The 16,280-nt window shown below is 35.7% G+C and overlaps 1 protein-coding gene across 1 annotated transcript in view; it reads left to right on the top strand.

The window, feature by feature from the left end:
• The window catches only part of LOC123306770 (transcriptional regulator ATRX homolog), a 60,047-nt gene that overhangs the window by 24,834 nt on the left and 18,933 nt on the right, over window positions 1-16,280 (top strand). The window contains exons 9-12 of the mRNA XM_044888907.1: window positions 2,163-2,484; window positions 8,003-8,562; window positions 14,570-14,732; window positions 14,800-14,950. Of these exons, the coding sequence (XP_044744842.1) occupies window positions 2,163-2,484; window positions 8,003-8,562; window positions 14,570-14,732; window positions 14,800-14,950 (1,196 nt within the window). The remainder of the gene's footprint in view (window positions 1-2,162; window positions 2,485-8,002; window positions 8,563-14,569; window positions 14,733-14,799; window positions 14,951-16,280) is intronic.

Raw genomic sequence — 16,280 nt, 5'->3', positions numbered from 1 at the left:
CAAATATCTCGAAAACTGTGAGACTTTCATACGAACGATTTTTTCACATCAGGTAGAGCACATTCTGATCTACTTTCCGTTTTCGTTTGACGTGGTCTTTACGGGACACCCTGTATAAAACTTTCAAAATGACCAAGTTGAAAAAAAAATTTAAAATGCTTACTGAAATAGATCTTAAGACGACCCTAGACTGTTTGTTAGCTGAATTATCGCAAAGCAGTCGAAAAAAATTTATCTCCTGATTCGTCCATGTGGTTTTGTTTAGGATACCACGTAAATATCGTTTGATATTTACGTGGTAATGAAAATGAAAACTTGGGATTGCCGACTTGTTCTCATTATTTCTTAGTAATTTACACGATTTTATGAAATGGCTCATTTCGATACAAACTGACAGAAGAAACTCAGGACACAAGTGTAAAAAAGAAAACAATACTTCGAAATCTTACCAATAAAATTCGTCTAAATCACTCATGAATTTGTTCACAATGTGCATCACAATATCGAACAATCCAACATTCGTCGTGAAAATGGGATGAAATCGGGAAACATCATAGCACTTTTTCAACATAACTAACATAAGCACTTTCAAGAAACTGCTTGGATTTTCTACATTTTTTTTCACCCTATATTGCACGATACAACAATTATGATTCTCTCAAAAGTGACCTGATGCATCTAATCCGATGAACTTGGTACTGAACCATTCATTGTCCAGCCATATGTTTATGTTGCGTTTCGTTTTTGCGATGCCTGAGTCACCTTCCACAGTCCCGTACTTGAAATTCAATGAAATTCTGTCGAACTTCTAGGGGTTGTATCTCAGCCATCTTGGATATTTTATATAGACAATTTTTGGATAAACGATTTATTTTGATGAGTTCTACCTTCTGTTAAAAAAAGCCCCACCTTTGAAAACACCCAGTATAATTATGGAAATTAAATTAAACAAAATATTATTATTAACTATTATATAATATGTCTGAAATTCGATGTCCAGTGAGGTGATCTCGGAAACTAGAAGGGCTAGAGCAAAACCGATGACACGTTTTTGAGCTCTTTTGCAGAGAAACAAAGAATGGTGAAAACAGTAGCCTCCTACTATCCTTCGTTTGTGAGTTATTAGCAAAACTGAGATTTTGACGATTTCGAAAAGTTTTTTGTCTTTGAAGTTACAGATCTGAACCTTGAACATTCTAAGGGACTTTTATACGTAAAACCTAATGAGAACAGATTTTTTTTTCCCAATTCAAAAATAACAAATTCAATAAAAGTTTTCATTTAAAAAACGAACGTTCGCATGAAATGAAAAAATATTTTGAGCTCGTCAGGGAATTCTACGTAAAAAAAGTGCCTGTGAGAAGGTTCAAGTTCAAGATCTGTAATACCAAAGACAAAAATGTAATGAGAACTTTTCGAAATCGTCAAAATCACAATTTTTGCTTATAACTCCAAATCGAAGGAGGCTATGGTTTTCACCATTCTTTCATTCTCTGAAAAAGAGTTGAGAAACGTGCTATCGGTTAGTTTCCGAGATCCCCTTACTGCACATCAAATTCGGGACATCCCGTACATCCGGTTTTCCATAAACAATTATAATATTATGCAGATATTATATTTCTTTGGAATTTCTCCTTTTTTTTATTATTATGTATAATTAAAATTCCTTACAGATATTGCTGTCTCAGATAAATAGTTTACCATTATTATACATGAAAAGCTGATAACTGACTAACCTCAGTACTTTATGATATGAATTATGGTTCTTTATTGCATATGAATCAAAAAATTTATTTATTTTAACAGGTGAAAAAAAATTGAAAAAACCACAACAAAAATATTCAAAAAAGTGTGACATCCAGTTTCACCATTTTTTCTAAATAAGAATTGTGACAACTCATGAGTTTCTTTCCTCATGGTAAGGTATAGGTAGGTACTGTTGAAATTGTCATCAAATCGATCGTCTAACGTCCTAAGGATTTAAAGATATACTGGATGTGCTATTTGAAATAAGTTAGTAGTAGGTTGTTTTGGGTATAACCGGAAGTTGGTCTTCTATGAGAATAATTTACTCGAATATACAGGTGTTTAAAACCCCCCTGTACAATTTTCAACTTCCAAAACTATTCAATTTTTGAATAATATCGATAATTCCCCCTCAGGTGATCGCCTTAACGAACACACTCCTAGAAGAAGAGAAGACGAACGTGAAGAAGGTGCTGATAGTCACCCCCCTGAGCACTGTGTTAAACTGGAGGGCCGAATATAAGAATTGGCTCTCGGGCGACGAGGACTACGACGTTTACGAACTGGCCAGCATCAGACCGCAGAACGCGGACAGGGCCAGCTGCGTGAGGGAATGGCACGAAGCGGGCGGCGTTATGATCATAAGTTACGCCATGTTCAGGAACCTGAGCAACGATAAGAATAAAAAAGTCAGCAAGAAGTTTCGCACCATCTTCATCGAAGGATTGGTGGACCCAGGTGAGATATTTTAATGTCGTTTTGACGTTTTTAAGATCGTGAATTTGACTATTGGGAATTCCAATCAAGCGATACGCCCCCTGGTGTCAATTTTTATAGATAAAAAAGTTAATAATGCTATTTTGTTTGTTTACAACGAGGAACGGAGAATATTTTGGTGTTTCAATAAGAGTTTTCATGAAATATCTTAATCTGTTGAAAATATCTTCATCTATCTCGTGACAATGGGGGAAGCTTAGAGTTTCCATAATTCACATCCTTTGAGCCAATTCTGATTACGACTTTTTTGTGAAGATTTCAGTTTTTAATATTTTCCATGATAAAATGAACTTTTAGTCAACGTTTCAGGATCTTTATAGTGCGGTAAAGTTTTTGTACATTTCAAATTGGTTACAAAGAATAGAAGGTGAATTAACTAACCTGTATATATAACCTCAATATGAAAGGATTTACTATAAAATTAACCCTCATAAAAGCTGCTCGACTGTTTGGTCGTAAATCTCAATGCAAGAGCCAAATGAATTGTAATTGGCTACTCAGAAATAGAAGGGTGGAGTTTTTCGTTATCATGAAGAAGGTCTTTTTAAGAAAATACTCATGTTGATTATTTCGAAACATCACTTTTGCATTCGAATTCATACTCATATATAAATAGCAACATTTTCAAACTAAGTTTAACAGAAAAATATTCTTTTTTTTTTTTCAAAAACGAAACGTGAGTCTCTTTGTTCCTTCTGATTGTACATGTTGAACATGAGATTAATTCATCGATCCGTTTTTGAATTAAGATGGAAATGAATAGCATTGTGAAGCATAGGGCGAATGAAAGTATTAGGCTTGTTCGTAGAGTGGTTTGAAACGGTTGTGAACTGTACAGAGCAAGCGCAAATGGATTTTCGCTACCCTAAAATGGAATTGCGCTTGCTCTGTACAGTTCACAACCGTTGCAAACCACTCTACGAACAAAGCTATTGTACAACCTTAAAACAAGTACTTAACTAAGCGTCGTTTAAAGTTAATGGACGCTTAATTTTATTCCCAGTTGCAAGACTGCGGCTGAACAGAATCTTAAGTAAGGGGCCCTTAAGTTTTTATATCTAGTGATATTTCAGTTCTTTATTTTGGTGCAACTTCTGTAACAGCTTGTGACTATTACTTACTAACAGATTAATTTGCCCGAGCCCATTCGGTTTCTAATGGGTCGTGAGCCTGATTCACAATTCCCCCAAATGAAAATGTCACAACTCTAAGTCGAACAAATCACTCGTATATTTACTAAAGTGTTGATTTCACAAACACATAAATACAATAAAATTGTCTGGTATCAGAATGAATACGAGAACAAACTATATACAGGTATACCAAGTGTCTTATCTTAAACTAGAATCGCAGTAAACGGCAGATATATACATATATATATATATACAAATTTTCTCAGTATCTACTTCCCTGCTGAAATGGAGTACCAGGTTGACCGATGTTGTGTCAAATCAGGACGAAGTTCTGTTGCAGGTTTCAGGATCTAAATCAGACGAGGTCGTACCGCCAGTTCCGTGAACTCAGTAATGCCAAACGCCTTGAGATGGTCGAAAATTATTAAAATTCGGTAGGCTTCTATCAGAGAAGAAAAGTAGACAGTTTCCAAGAAAAAAAACTGAAATACACAGTACATGTATGAGAAAAAAAATGGCAGCATACATTTCTGGACACCTCTTTCTCCAAAGTAACAAGTAAAATATTTTGAAACAAAAAACACTTGTGTAATTTATATCGCATTCAAAAAAAAACTGACCAAAAAAAACACATGCAAATATCTCGAGGCAATCATAATCGAATTGCTTCAGGACAGAGGTGTGATAAAATAAATTGATCACATAATGAAAATTAAATAAAAACCGGCACCAATAAAACGTGCATCAAGAAAGAAAAATACAAATTATGGAAAATATTCGAAGTATAAAAAGCATTCCATGCATATAATAAAAATGGCGGAGGCATTGCAAGAAAAAAGAGAAATTATAGTTTCAATCAAGTAATACAAGAAAAAATAAGCATCAAGCAATATTGATTGAAATTTAAAACATACTTACCCCTTATTTAAGGGATTTCTTAAGAAATATAAAAGTAAAATAATTGCATCGAAGAAAAATGATTATTTTAACTCGGGAATTCAATCAACACCTTGACTCGATCGCAGCTAGAAGGAAAAAGAAGGGGATCAATCACTCTTCGCACATCCATATGCACGCACACACGATACATGCGTACCACCAAATTTCGGAGTTAATTAGGTATTTTGGAGAATTAAAAATAAGAATGCCGTGTAGAACGCTACACTTCATCCTATTCCAATAAAGCAGTTTCATTGGTTGACCGGTTGCCGATGATGAACCTGACTTTATTGTCCTGTCAGTTAGTTCCAAGTAAATTATTATATTATTATCAAAGAGTAACAACTTTTTGTTGTTGAATTAGCATTATCATTGATAATGATAAGGATTGTCAAAGTACAACACCACAGATAACAGAATCATATAGATACGACACTTCCCTAGTATGGTGAAAAACGCTGTTGGCCGCCGCCATCTACACGGTGCGATTTGAACTACGAATTACAGAGACCCAACTTATCGATACAAAAAATCGAATTTAGCGCGAAAATTGTTGATTTTATGCCGTGATCACACGGAAGCAACCTATGTCGCAAATCGGTCTTCTACCTGATTGGTGAGATCGCCCATAAAACTCGACATTTACGCCTATATCACCAATAAGGCTATTGAAGATTGGTTTGCTACATAAGTTGCCTCCGTGAGCTCACGACCTAAAATGAAAAATTATATCGGAAATACTTTTTCAATAATAGCAGATTTATGTGAATGTTTGATACAGATTTATACAACTCCTCCATCCACTCAAAACCTTAAAAATCCAATGTTCATTAAAATAACAAGCATTGAGATAAGTTTGTAAGAAATTAGAAAAATTAATGTTTATTCAATACAGTACATTTCTGTTTACATACCCCTTATTGAAATGGTAATTATATTTCAACTCCTCACATCTATTTGAGTCAACTAAATACAATAACTTATATGTATCTTTTATCTTTGGGTTTGGGAAAACAAACTAATTTTCGAATAGGTAAATCAGCTAAAATGAGTATCACATACATAATACCTGCTCAACAGATAAATCTTGGTAATATTTTGGCTTGATCATTTCAACCCACTTTTTAAAAAGAGCTGTCTTAGTTTTGGAAACCGATGTCTCTTACGAACAACATCCTCACATCCAAATACACAATAAGTTTTCAATACCATTTTTTGGAAGATATCTTGAACTGTCCCAACACGTGTTCTTTTACTAATCACTCGATTTCTCTGAAGAAATTCTTCTTTCGAAGGTGAGATTTTCAGCTGATCTTTTGATAATTTTCCGCCCAATAAGAATATATTCGAATTTGTACATATCCATTGAAGACAACAGTGACATTGATATTTGACAAATTAATTTCATTTTTATTTATGATTCTGTTATCTGTAATTCTGTTATTAGAACATAAATATCTATGTTCCAAGGGTTTAAACGATCAACAGAGTCATCTATAGATCAAACATTGTAATATTTGCGTCTACAGAGTCATCTTATCGATGCGATTAGAACTAAATATGCGATTTGGAGTGGGGGTAAGAGAGTGTCACGACCCTGTACAACACTTTCTTTGTAAGGTCTTGTGTGAATTTGTTTCACTAATGTTGAAGAGGAACGTGAAGAAAATGTCTTTATTGTCCTTGTTAGTACGAATATGATGAATGATGGCCAAGCAAGTGGTGATAATTTACAAAGACAAAGGGCACTCAACTTCTCAACAAAAGAAAAGAGTTTGTTGCTAACTATAGTATGATTTGTGACACAAAATGGAAAATTAAAAGACTGATGGCATTACAATAAACGCAAAAGAAAAGGCTTGATATTCAATAATGAATTCATTCAATTTTCAAAATCCATCAAAAATAGGAAGTCCTTCAGCCACTTCAACAAATTATTTTAGGTTAGAATCCCGCCCTGAAATATTTAAGTAATCATTACAGGAGCACTTAAATTTAAGGTTAGCTTTAGCCTTTTAATTGTCAGTTGACAGCTGGTACAACGTAGTTTAAGTCGAGGGTTCATTTTGAGGAACACTTAACATTAAGACCCGTTTGCACCAAACATACTTAGTGTTAAGTGTCCCTTTAAATGAACTCTTAACTTAAATTACGTTGCACCAACTGTTAAGTGATATTTAAATGGCTAAAGCTAACCTTAATCTTAAGCGCTCCTGTAATGACCACTTAAATATTTGAGGGCGGGATTCTAAGCTAGAATAATTTGTTGAACTGGCTGCAGAACTTTCCATTTTTGATGGATTTTGAAACTTGAATAAATTGATTATTGAATATCAAGCAATTTTTTTTGCCTTTGTTGTTATGCCATCAGTCTTTCAATTTTCAATTTGGTGTCACAAATCATACTATAGTTAGCAACAAACTCTTTTCTTCTGTTAAGAAGTTGAGTGCCCTTTGTAGATTACCACCATTTGCTTGGCAATCATTCATCGTATTCGTACTAACAAGGACAATAAGAACATTTTCTTCATGTTCCTCTTCAACAGTAATGAAACAAATTCACACAAGACCTCACAAGGAAAGTATTGTACTTATATAAACTCAGGTACCTTTTATTCGACAATCATTATCAATAATAATGCTATTTCAACAAGAAAAAGTTGTTACTCTTTGATAATAATATAATAATTTACTCGAAACTGACTGACAAGACAGTAAGGTTAGGTTAATGAAATGACAACGATCATCGGCAACCGTCCAACCAATGAAATGGCTTTATTGGACTAGGATGAGATTGCACCAAAATAAAAAACTGAAATATCACTAGATATAGAAACTTAAAGGTCCCTTACTCAAGATTCTGTTGAGCCATAGTCGTGCAACTGGGAATAAAATTAAGCGTCCATTAACTTTAAACGACGCTTAGTTGAGTACTTTTAAGGGGGATTGGTGCAAACGGGCCTAATTGTGTCGATTGAAATTTATTTTGGGAGGATTTTGCATCTCTTCATAAACTTTTTAGGGTTTTCACTCCCAATCTCTGAAACAAAATCAATTAAAAATGAAATCAACGATTTGCTCCTGCGTAAATTCTTGCACTAATTTGTCAGGAGCAAATTAACTAAAAAAATTGTTGCCTGACAATGAACTCAAAATAAATAACGTTGAAATTATAATTCTTCGTAACGTTTCGGAGTCTATATCAGACTCCTTCATCAGACGGAAAAATCTACTTTTGAGAATCTTCTGAATTGTCGCTTTTTGTCTGACATTAATTGTTAACACACAGATTTTGTTTCAGAGATTGGGAGTGAAAACCCTAAAAAGTTTATGAAGGGCCTAATTGTGTTTGGTGCTAACGGGTCTAACTCTATAATCTTTGCTTTAATCTTATTCTCTTCGAACAGGACCCGACATAGTGATCTGCGACGAGGGCCACCTGCTCAAAAACGAGAAAACCAGCCTGTCCGTTGCGATGAACAGGATCAGGACGCGCAGGAGGATCGTCCTAACCGGTACGCCCCTGCAGAACAACCTCAAAGAGTACTACTGCATGGTGCAGTTCGTCAAGCCGAACCTACTGGGCACGTACCGGGAGTACCTGAACCGTTTCGTGAACCCGATCACGAACGGCCAGTACACCGACTCGACGCAGTACGACATCAACCTGATGAGGCGCAGGTCGCACGTGCTGCACAAGCTGCTGGACGGCATCGTGCAGCGCCGTGACTATTCGGTGCTGGCGCCCTATCTGCCGCCCAAGTTCGAGTTCGTGCTGTTCCTGACGCTGACGGAGGCGCAGAAGAAGCTGTACAAGCATTACATGGAGCATTTCGCGAGGCAGGCGAGCGACGACGGTACCAGCAGGGCGTCGTTCCTGTTCAAGGATTTCCAGGCGTTGTCGAGGATATGCATACATCCGCGGGTGCTCTTGGACAAGAGCAACGACGACCAGCAGAAGTATCGGGTGAGAATCTACACTGTATAGGGGGTGGGCAATATTCGTTGTCTACTGAAGGGATCTCGAGAACTATGGCAGCTAGAAGAAAACAGATGACACATTCTCGAGCTCTTTTTTCCTGACTATTCCAAAACTGAAAACAGATCCAGCCTAACGGTCAGAGATTTTGAGTTGAGAACGAAAATTGAGAAATTGTCATTTTCAATGAAGCTGAATAACTTGCTTATTTGAACTCGATTTCGAAATCTGTTGTTACATTCTACAGGCACTATTTTTATGAGGAATTCGAATATGATATTACTAAATTTTTTGATTCGGTGATTCTTGAGATACGACAGGGCTTTCTGATTTTTCAACTATAGTTGAAAGTTCTTCCATCTTGCTGCAAATTTTTTGCTGATTTTAAAAATGTATCATATGTCGCTATTCACATATAAATATAACGTAAGAAAAAAATCAATACTTTTTCCTGCTTTTTGATTCACTGTTGAATTTTTGGCTGGCGTAGCCATAGCGACCGTTGAAAATGCAGACACTTTTTTTATATAATGCAGTGGCGTAGTCAAAGATCTTCCAATAAAAAAACTTAAAAACTAGTTCGTTCAAGTTGGCAGGTCATTTTCATTGATAATATGATAATTAACTTTATGCTTTTATGTTGTGTCAGGTTATGAGAGATTTTAAAGAGAGATTTTTAAAGATTATAATGAAGAGTGATAACGCCTAAACGGCAATGAATAAAATAATAAGGATAAATTCAGATGCATACCACCCGACAATATGAATATCAACAAGTGTTACGATCTGAATTGAACTAGCCAATTTGCCATCGTCAAGGCCCCAAATGGAGTACGCTCCACCGAAGAAAAGCAGATGCTGACCATGGTTTCGGCCTCATTTGGCCTCATCAGAGCAACATAGCATTTTTCCACGGTGGAGAACGTTTGGAATTGATGGAACTTTATTCTATGTTGGCGTGTTCTACTGGGTAATATTTACCTAGAGCGCCACCCAACATGAAACGGTGTCCGATTCAATCCCCTCCAGATAGAAACCAAGACGAAGACAATAGCATATGTCCCATATTTTCCCTAATTCAATTCAATTAGCTCAATTCAGATCGTAACACTTGTCGATATTCATATCGTCGGGTGGTATGCATCTGAATTTATCCTTATAGGAAATTATGAGAATTTCCATGATTACTTCATATTCACCAATTGAACTCTACTAGTAGTGGCACAGCCTTATTTGTGAAAGTGTTTGAAAAGGCTGTGGTACTGGTATTTAAATTATCTACTAGTTGAAGAGGTTTCGGAACATATTCAGTTGAATCCAGGTTTATGAAATTTCCTGAAAGTGATTCATTCCATATTGGAACATTTTTCATCCTTTCAAATATCCGGAATGAGAGTGATCTTCAAAGTCTCTCATATTAGTAGTAATAATGAGGTTTATTCTTATTGAAATCTACAAGGTTGTTACAATTTTAATATCTGAATAATAAACCTAAGGAAATCCACTAAAGGCAAAGCCTGTGTCATTCAATGACCTGATACAATTTGGGAGCAAAAAGTTCATTATCATATTTATCAATGAAATGACCTGCCAACTAGACCGAACTAGTTTTTGAGTTTTTTTATATAGGCGCATTTATACCAAACGAGCATTATTCGCGAACACTGTTTGCAAACAGTAGTACGGGCGGTGTAAACAGTCATCGGCGCCGAACAGAGTTCGCAAACCCTGTTTTAGAACGTTTCATAGAGCTCGAGCTCATTTCGCCACATGCCGGTAAAGTAACGTTTCATTATAAGGCACTGTTTGCGAACAATGCACGCAATATGCACAGGCGGTGTAAACACTCATCGACGCCGAATAAAGTTTACGAAGCCTGTTTCAAAACGTTTTAAAATGCTGGATCCCGTTCCGTCTCATGTCGGTAAACCGACGAATCATCAAAGGGATTCGGATTTCCTTGCACATCTGGCGTCATATCATCGAAATCACCGGTGGACCGTGATAAGTTATTGGGTCTTGGTATTTAATTTATTTTGAATTTTGGTTAGATCTCTTGAATCGTGATTTCATAATTGATCAATCCATTTGAAATGGAGTCCATTTACGATGGCTTCACAGACAGACGGTAATAATTTTCGATATTGATGGTTTTGAGATTAGGTAAAGGTACATGACACTTCCATAAGAATCTCCCGTAGCCTAGGCTGACCAGATTATCCAATGTTCAATGACGGACGGACCTGATTTATATATACAGGGCGAGTCTTTGAATCATAAAAATATTTCAACAATATAGATTCTTGAGATCAAAAGAAAAAATTTGTTCTTGTACCATTTTTTCCGATTCAGCCCTGATAAGAAGATATAGCCATTTTAAGTTTTTATAATGAGCTGTGTCACCCCTGGAAAAACAAATTACCTTCAAAATAACTAAATGAATCTGTGACGTCTGTGGATCTTTCAAAAAGAGTTGCATTAGGTCAAAATTACCCAATTTTTCGAATTTCACAGATATCTTTTATTTTTGAACTTCAAATTACTCGAAAACTATATTCCCGAATTCATTTCATTCGATAAAGCCGTTAGTGAGAACTAGAAATAACATTTTTTTAATATTTTTCAACAAACTGTATCTTTTAAACCGAGCCGATTCGGAAAAAACGTTATAGGAAAAAAGTGTTTCTTTTGACCTCAAGATTCTACTGTGAAATATTTGTACGAGTCTATAAGACTCCCCCTCTATATGATTCCAGCTACTCAGTTTCCTACAACGTATGGCGATAAAAAAAATTTATTTATTGAAAATAGAGAAATAATAAAAGTCTATTACAACACAAAAACGAAAATTTAATAATATCAATATAATGGTTGTGCATTACACTGTGGAATGAGAAGAGGGCTTCAGGCGTTTCTAGAGAAGCTTCTTCATCCCCAAAATTTGAATGTCTCAAATATTTTGTGAGGGAGGAAGACGCTGCTGCATTAAATTTTTTTTTATGTTCGTAACTTGAAACATGCCGTACATTATCTCTTCTTCCTCCAAATGCAATCTGAATTGGCTCAAACACTTCGTACATTGGACTTCAGAATCAAGTTTTGTGTTTTAAAAAATGGAAATTCTTTCGAAAGATCTTCCATAAATTTGCACTTTCTTTTTTTAATATCCATCTCAAATAATCTTGGGAAAAATACTGAATTAAATTTAAGATTTTGACGGACGTTTTCCAGTGACGGACTTCTTGGACGATTGACGGACTGTCCGTCACAATGACGGACGTCTGGTCACCCTACCGCAGCCAAAAATCGTTAGTGCCAGTCTAACCGACGCTGGAATGCTCACTCGATGATTGGTGTCTTTCTTGACACTTTTTCTTCAATTTTGTCCGATAATGACATGCGGCTGAAATTTCTAAAAAGTTCAGTTTCGTCCGCTCTCAAGTCATCTAGCAGCTGGGTAAAATTTCTTCCTTTAAGAAAAGAATTCACCCAGGTTGTTCGTCTCCTCCTTTGGCGTAGTTTTTTCATTTGAGAGATTATTACTATCAGAGACTCTGAGTACTATAGATTCAGTAGAAATTGCAATTTTAGATAATGAGGGCTCCATGTCGGTGGACTTTAGAGAGACCTCGTTGAATTATCAAGAACAACTGCTCGTTCGGACAGGCGCGGGCTGTGGGAACACCTCCCATTCTGAGTTTTCGAACGTTTGAAAACATTTCAAAACGTTTTGAAACGTTCGAAAACAATGCTCGTTTGGTGTAAATGCACCTTATGAAGAACAGTCAGAGACACAACGTACGTTATATATTCTGAATCAGAAAAAAAAAATATGGGACTGGAATATGAAATGAAAGTTACCACTATATCAATGAAGTGGCGGACTGGAAAAAATCTTTGACTACGCCACTGCATTCTACATGAAAAAGTGACTGTAGAATATAACATTTGTTTTTCGATATCACTTATACTTTACGAAATAGAGGCACCAGTACTAAGAACCGAAAAATAAGTTTTCCCTTATAACTTGAAAACAAAAGAAAGAAGGATGCGGTTTTGACCATTAACAATCTTTTGAGAATCGAGCTGGAAACGTGACATCCATTTTTCCCTAGCTCTTACGGTTACAGAACTGTCATTCAATGCCATTGAATTTTGCCCACCCTGTACACTATGTCCTATTTTGGTTGAGACTACACTATATCTCAGCTATTATTGAAGATAGAGACAAGAGGTTTTCACGAGCCTGTATCACTTTTTTATAAAACTTTCAAAGCCACGAAAAGAAATATTCCAACTACTGATGTTCCTGAAATACAGGGCGAAAATATTCACTTTTGGAAATGATTATATTTCTCAGGCCCTGCATAATGCCCGTTTGCAACAGCCGAGAATTTACTAGTGAATTCATGCGCCGTGAATTCTTTACCGTTACATACTCACTTTTGGTAGAATTCACTGTTCAGTGAGAAGAGAGAGAAGTCAGTGGCGTAATTAATTTTTTTTAGGACACAAACTCGTTTTTTTCAATGAAACACCCTGTATATTTTTACGTCAAATTTTTGCAATTTTTTTTCTGAATTGATGTATCACAACCTAATCTTTAATAAATTTCAACTTCAAAAATCAGAAAAATTCATAATTATGTTTGTTTTTTCAATGGTATGCCATGAATTCTTTCACACTTGCATTCAATTATTACTTTTTTCAAAACGCCATGTCATTTAAATCTAATTAATAAAAAATAATAATACTTTTTAAATATTGAAATTTGGATATACGGGTGTGTTTAAAAGTGAGGCTTTTTTTTAATAGAAGGTAGAACTGGTCAAAATAAAGCGTTTCTCCAAAAATCACCTATACAAAACTATCAAAATGACAAAGTTGAAAGAAAAATTGGAAATGATTACTGAAATAGGTCCTAATACGACCCTCGACCGTTTGTTAGCTGAATTATCGCAAAACAGTGGGAAAAAAAACTTATCTCCTTATTCGACCATGTGGTTTCGTTTAGGATATTGGCTTGTTCGATATTTACGTGGTTATGAAAATGGAAACTCAGGATTGCCGAATTTCTCTCATTATTTTTCAGTAACTTACACGATTTTATGAAATGGCTCATTTCGATACCTACTGACAGAAGAGACTCAGGACACAAGTGTAAAAAATGGAATAATACTTCAAAATCTCACCAATAAAATTGGTCTAAATAATTCACGAAATTTTTCACAATGGGTATCACAATCTTCTTGTTCGAACATTCCAACAATCGTCGTAAAAATGGGATGAAATGGGGAAACATTATAGCACTTCTTCAACGTAACTAACATAAGCACTTTCAAGAAACTGCCTCGATTATCTACATTTTTTCAACCTAAATTGCACGATACAACAATTACATATGATTCTCTCAAAAGTGACCTGATGCATCTAATCCGATGAACTTGGTACTGAACCATTCATTATCCAGCCATATGTCACTGTTTTGTTTCGTTTTTGCGATGCTGGAGTCACTCACCACAGTCCCGTACTTGAAATTCTTCAATGAAATTTTGTTGAACTTTGGGGGTTGTATCTCAGCCATCTTGGATATTTTATATAGACAATTTTCGGTTAAACGACTTATGTTGATGAGTTCAATCTATCTGTCAAAAAAAAAAATGCATCACCTTTGAAAACACCCTGTATATTCAAGACAAATGAAGATATCGTGAAACGGTTTTCGGTTATGATCTTTTCACGAAAATAGAGCCCAGAACTCCTTTCAACGTTTTTACCTATCTAGTATAAAAGTATCAGAAACAGCCCAAATCAAGCAATTTGAGATACCCCGTAAAAAAATTTTTATAAAATATTTATCTCTTTTTGTAACTGAGTTAAAGGGAGTCAATTTATAGTGAAAACTCCGGTATAAAAATGTTAACCCTGAAAAAAGATGTAAATTTTCCTCTTTGGTGTTTTTTTATGAGTATTCGTAAAAGTTTTTTCTTTGAAGAGCGACGACGAGGAATCGGTGGGATCGTTGAAAGACTTCATCGACGACGATGGATCGACGTCGACCTCTTCGGAGTCGTCTGGTTCGGACTCCAGTTCGAACGTGAAGAAAAACAAACGCACAACCAAGAGGATCACGAGGGCCCAAAAGAACAACCCGGATTGTAAGTTCGTCGGTCGCTGTCACACAACTAATTTCGTATCCGTCGAATAAATTCAGATCTCTTTCAGACAAATCGGACACCGAAGAGGAGGTGGTGGCCGAGAAGGAATGGTGGCAGCAGTATTGCGACGGTGAGGAGTTGGATAACATAGCGCACGGTTCGAAGCTGTTGCTTCTTTTCGAGATATTGAAGGAATGCGAGCAGATCGGGGATAAGGTGTAAGTCGATTTATAGTAAAAAAAAAAATTCGATTTGGTTTCGGAAGGTTATCATCGTCCAGTTGCAGGAAAGTCCGTTGAAGTTTGATACTCCATCAAAGTGTTAATCCTCTCCATTTTTTACTTCAAGAATGACAGTTTTAAATATTGATGGGGCTCCAAATCTGCAGTGGGATTCTGTGACATGTAGAATTCCTCATATATCGATTGAAATTTATTTTGGGAGGATTTTGCATCTCTAAATAAACTTTTTAGGGTTTTCACTCCCAATCTCTGAAACAAAATCAATTAAAAATGAAATCAACGATTTGCTCCTGCGTAAATTCTTGCACTAATTTGTCAGGAGCAAATTAACTAGAAAAAATTGTTGCCTGACAATGAACTCAAAATAAATAACGTTGAAATTATAATTCTTTGTAACGTTTCGGAGTCTATATCAGACTCCTTCATCAGACGAAAAAATCTACTTTTGAAAATCTTCTGAATTGTCGCTTTTTGTCTGACATTAATTGTCAATACACAGAAACAGAGACTGCACAGAAACGTTGATTCATTTAATTTTGAAATTACCGGATGACAGTTCCTTCTTTAGCAAATTGATCCAAATACGATCCACTCCTACCGAACAATGTGCCAAATTATTATCTTGATCTAATAGAATACACGTAGACTCTTTAATTTTTCGTTTAAAATGGTCTGGTTCTGTCATTAAAATTTTAGTGTTGTCCCAATCCATCATGTGGTCTCCCGTATTAGAACAAATGTGATCTGCGATTTGTGATCGATTAATTTCTCTATTTTTAATATTATTTTTATGTTCGCGTTTTCTTATTTCTAGAGGTCTGGACGTTGATTTTGTTTCAGAGATTGGGAGTGAAAACCCTAAAAAGTTTATGAATAATTCCTCATGTCGCTTTCTATGGTCGATTTCTACGTTTGGAAGCGGTAATCGCCAGCTTAAGCATTCTGTGGACGTATCGCTTACTGTTCGGGTAATTTCGGCGTTTTTACTATCTATACTAAAAACATTAGTTGAATTCTAGTGAATTTTGTGTTGTATTGTTGTATAATTGCCATATTGATATTTGGCGCACAATATTTCAATTTGACTCGGTTCAGGTGCAGTTGTCATTATTAATCGGAGTGTTTCATATCATCCCAGTCAATGTAGGAATACCTGAGAACGAAGAAAGATCGGAAGATTTAAAGTTCTTAAATATGACAAGACATTCAATGCGTCAAGCCAGTTATTACTTTTCCATCAAGATGGAAAAATTTATTCTAATATGGTTCAATATGTATTGGTGAACGGAATTTCACCCCGTATGAA

The sequence above is a fragment of the Coccinella septempunctata genome, chromosome 2, assembly GCF_907165205.1.
Source record: "Coccinella septempunctata chromosome 2, icCocSept1.1, whole genome shotgun sequence".
Classification (NCBI taxonomy): Eukaryota; Metazoa; Arthropoda; class Insecta; order Coleoptera; family Coccinellidae; genus Coccinella; species Coccinella septempunctata.
The sequence above is the reverse complement of the archived record's forward strand: the minus strand, read 5'-3'. Positions and strand labels throughout refer to the sequence as shown.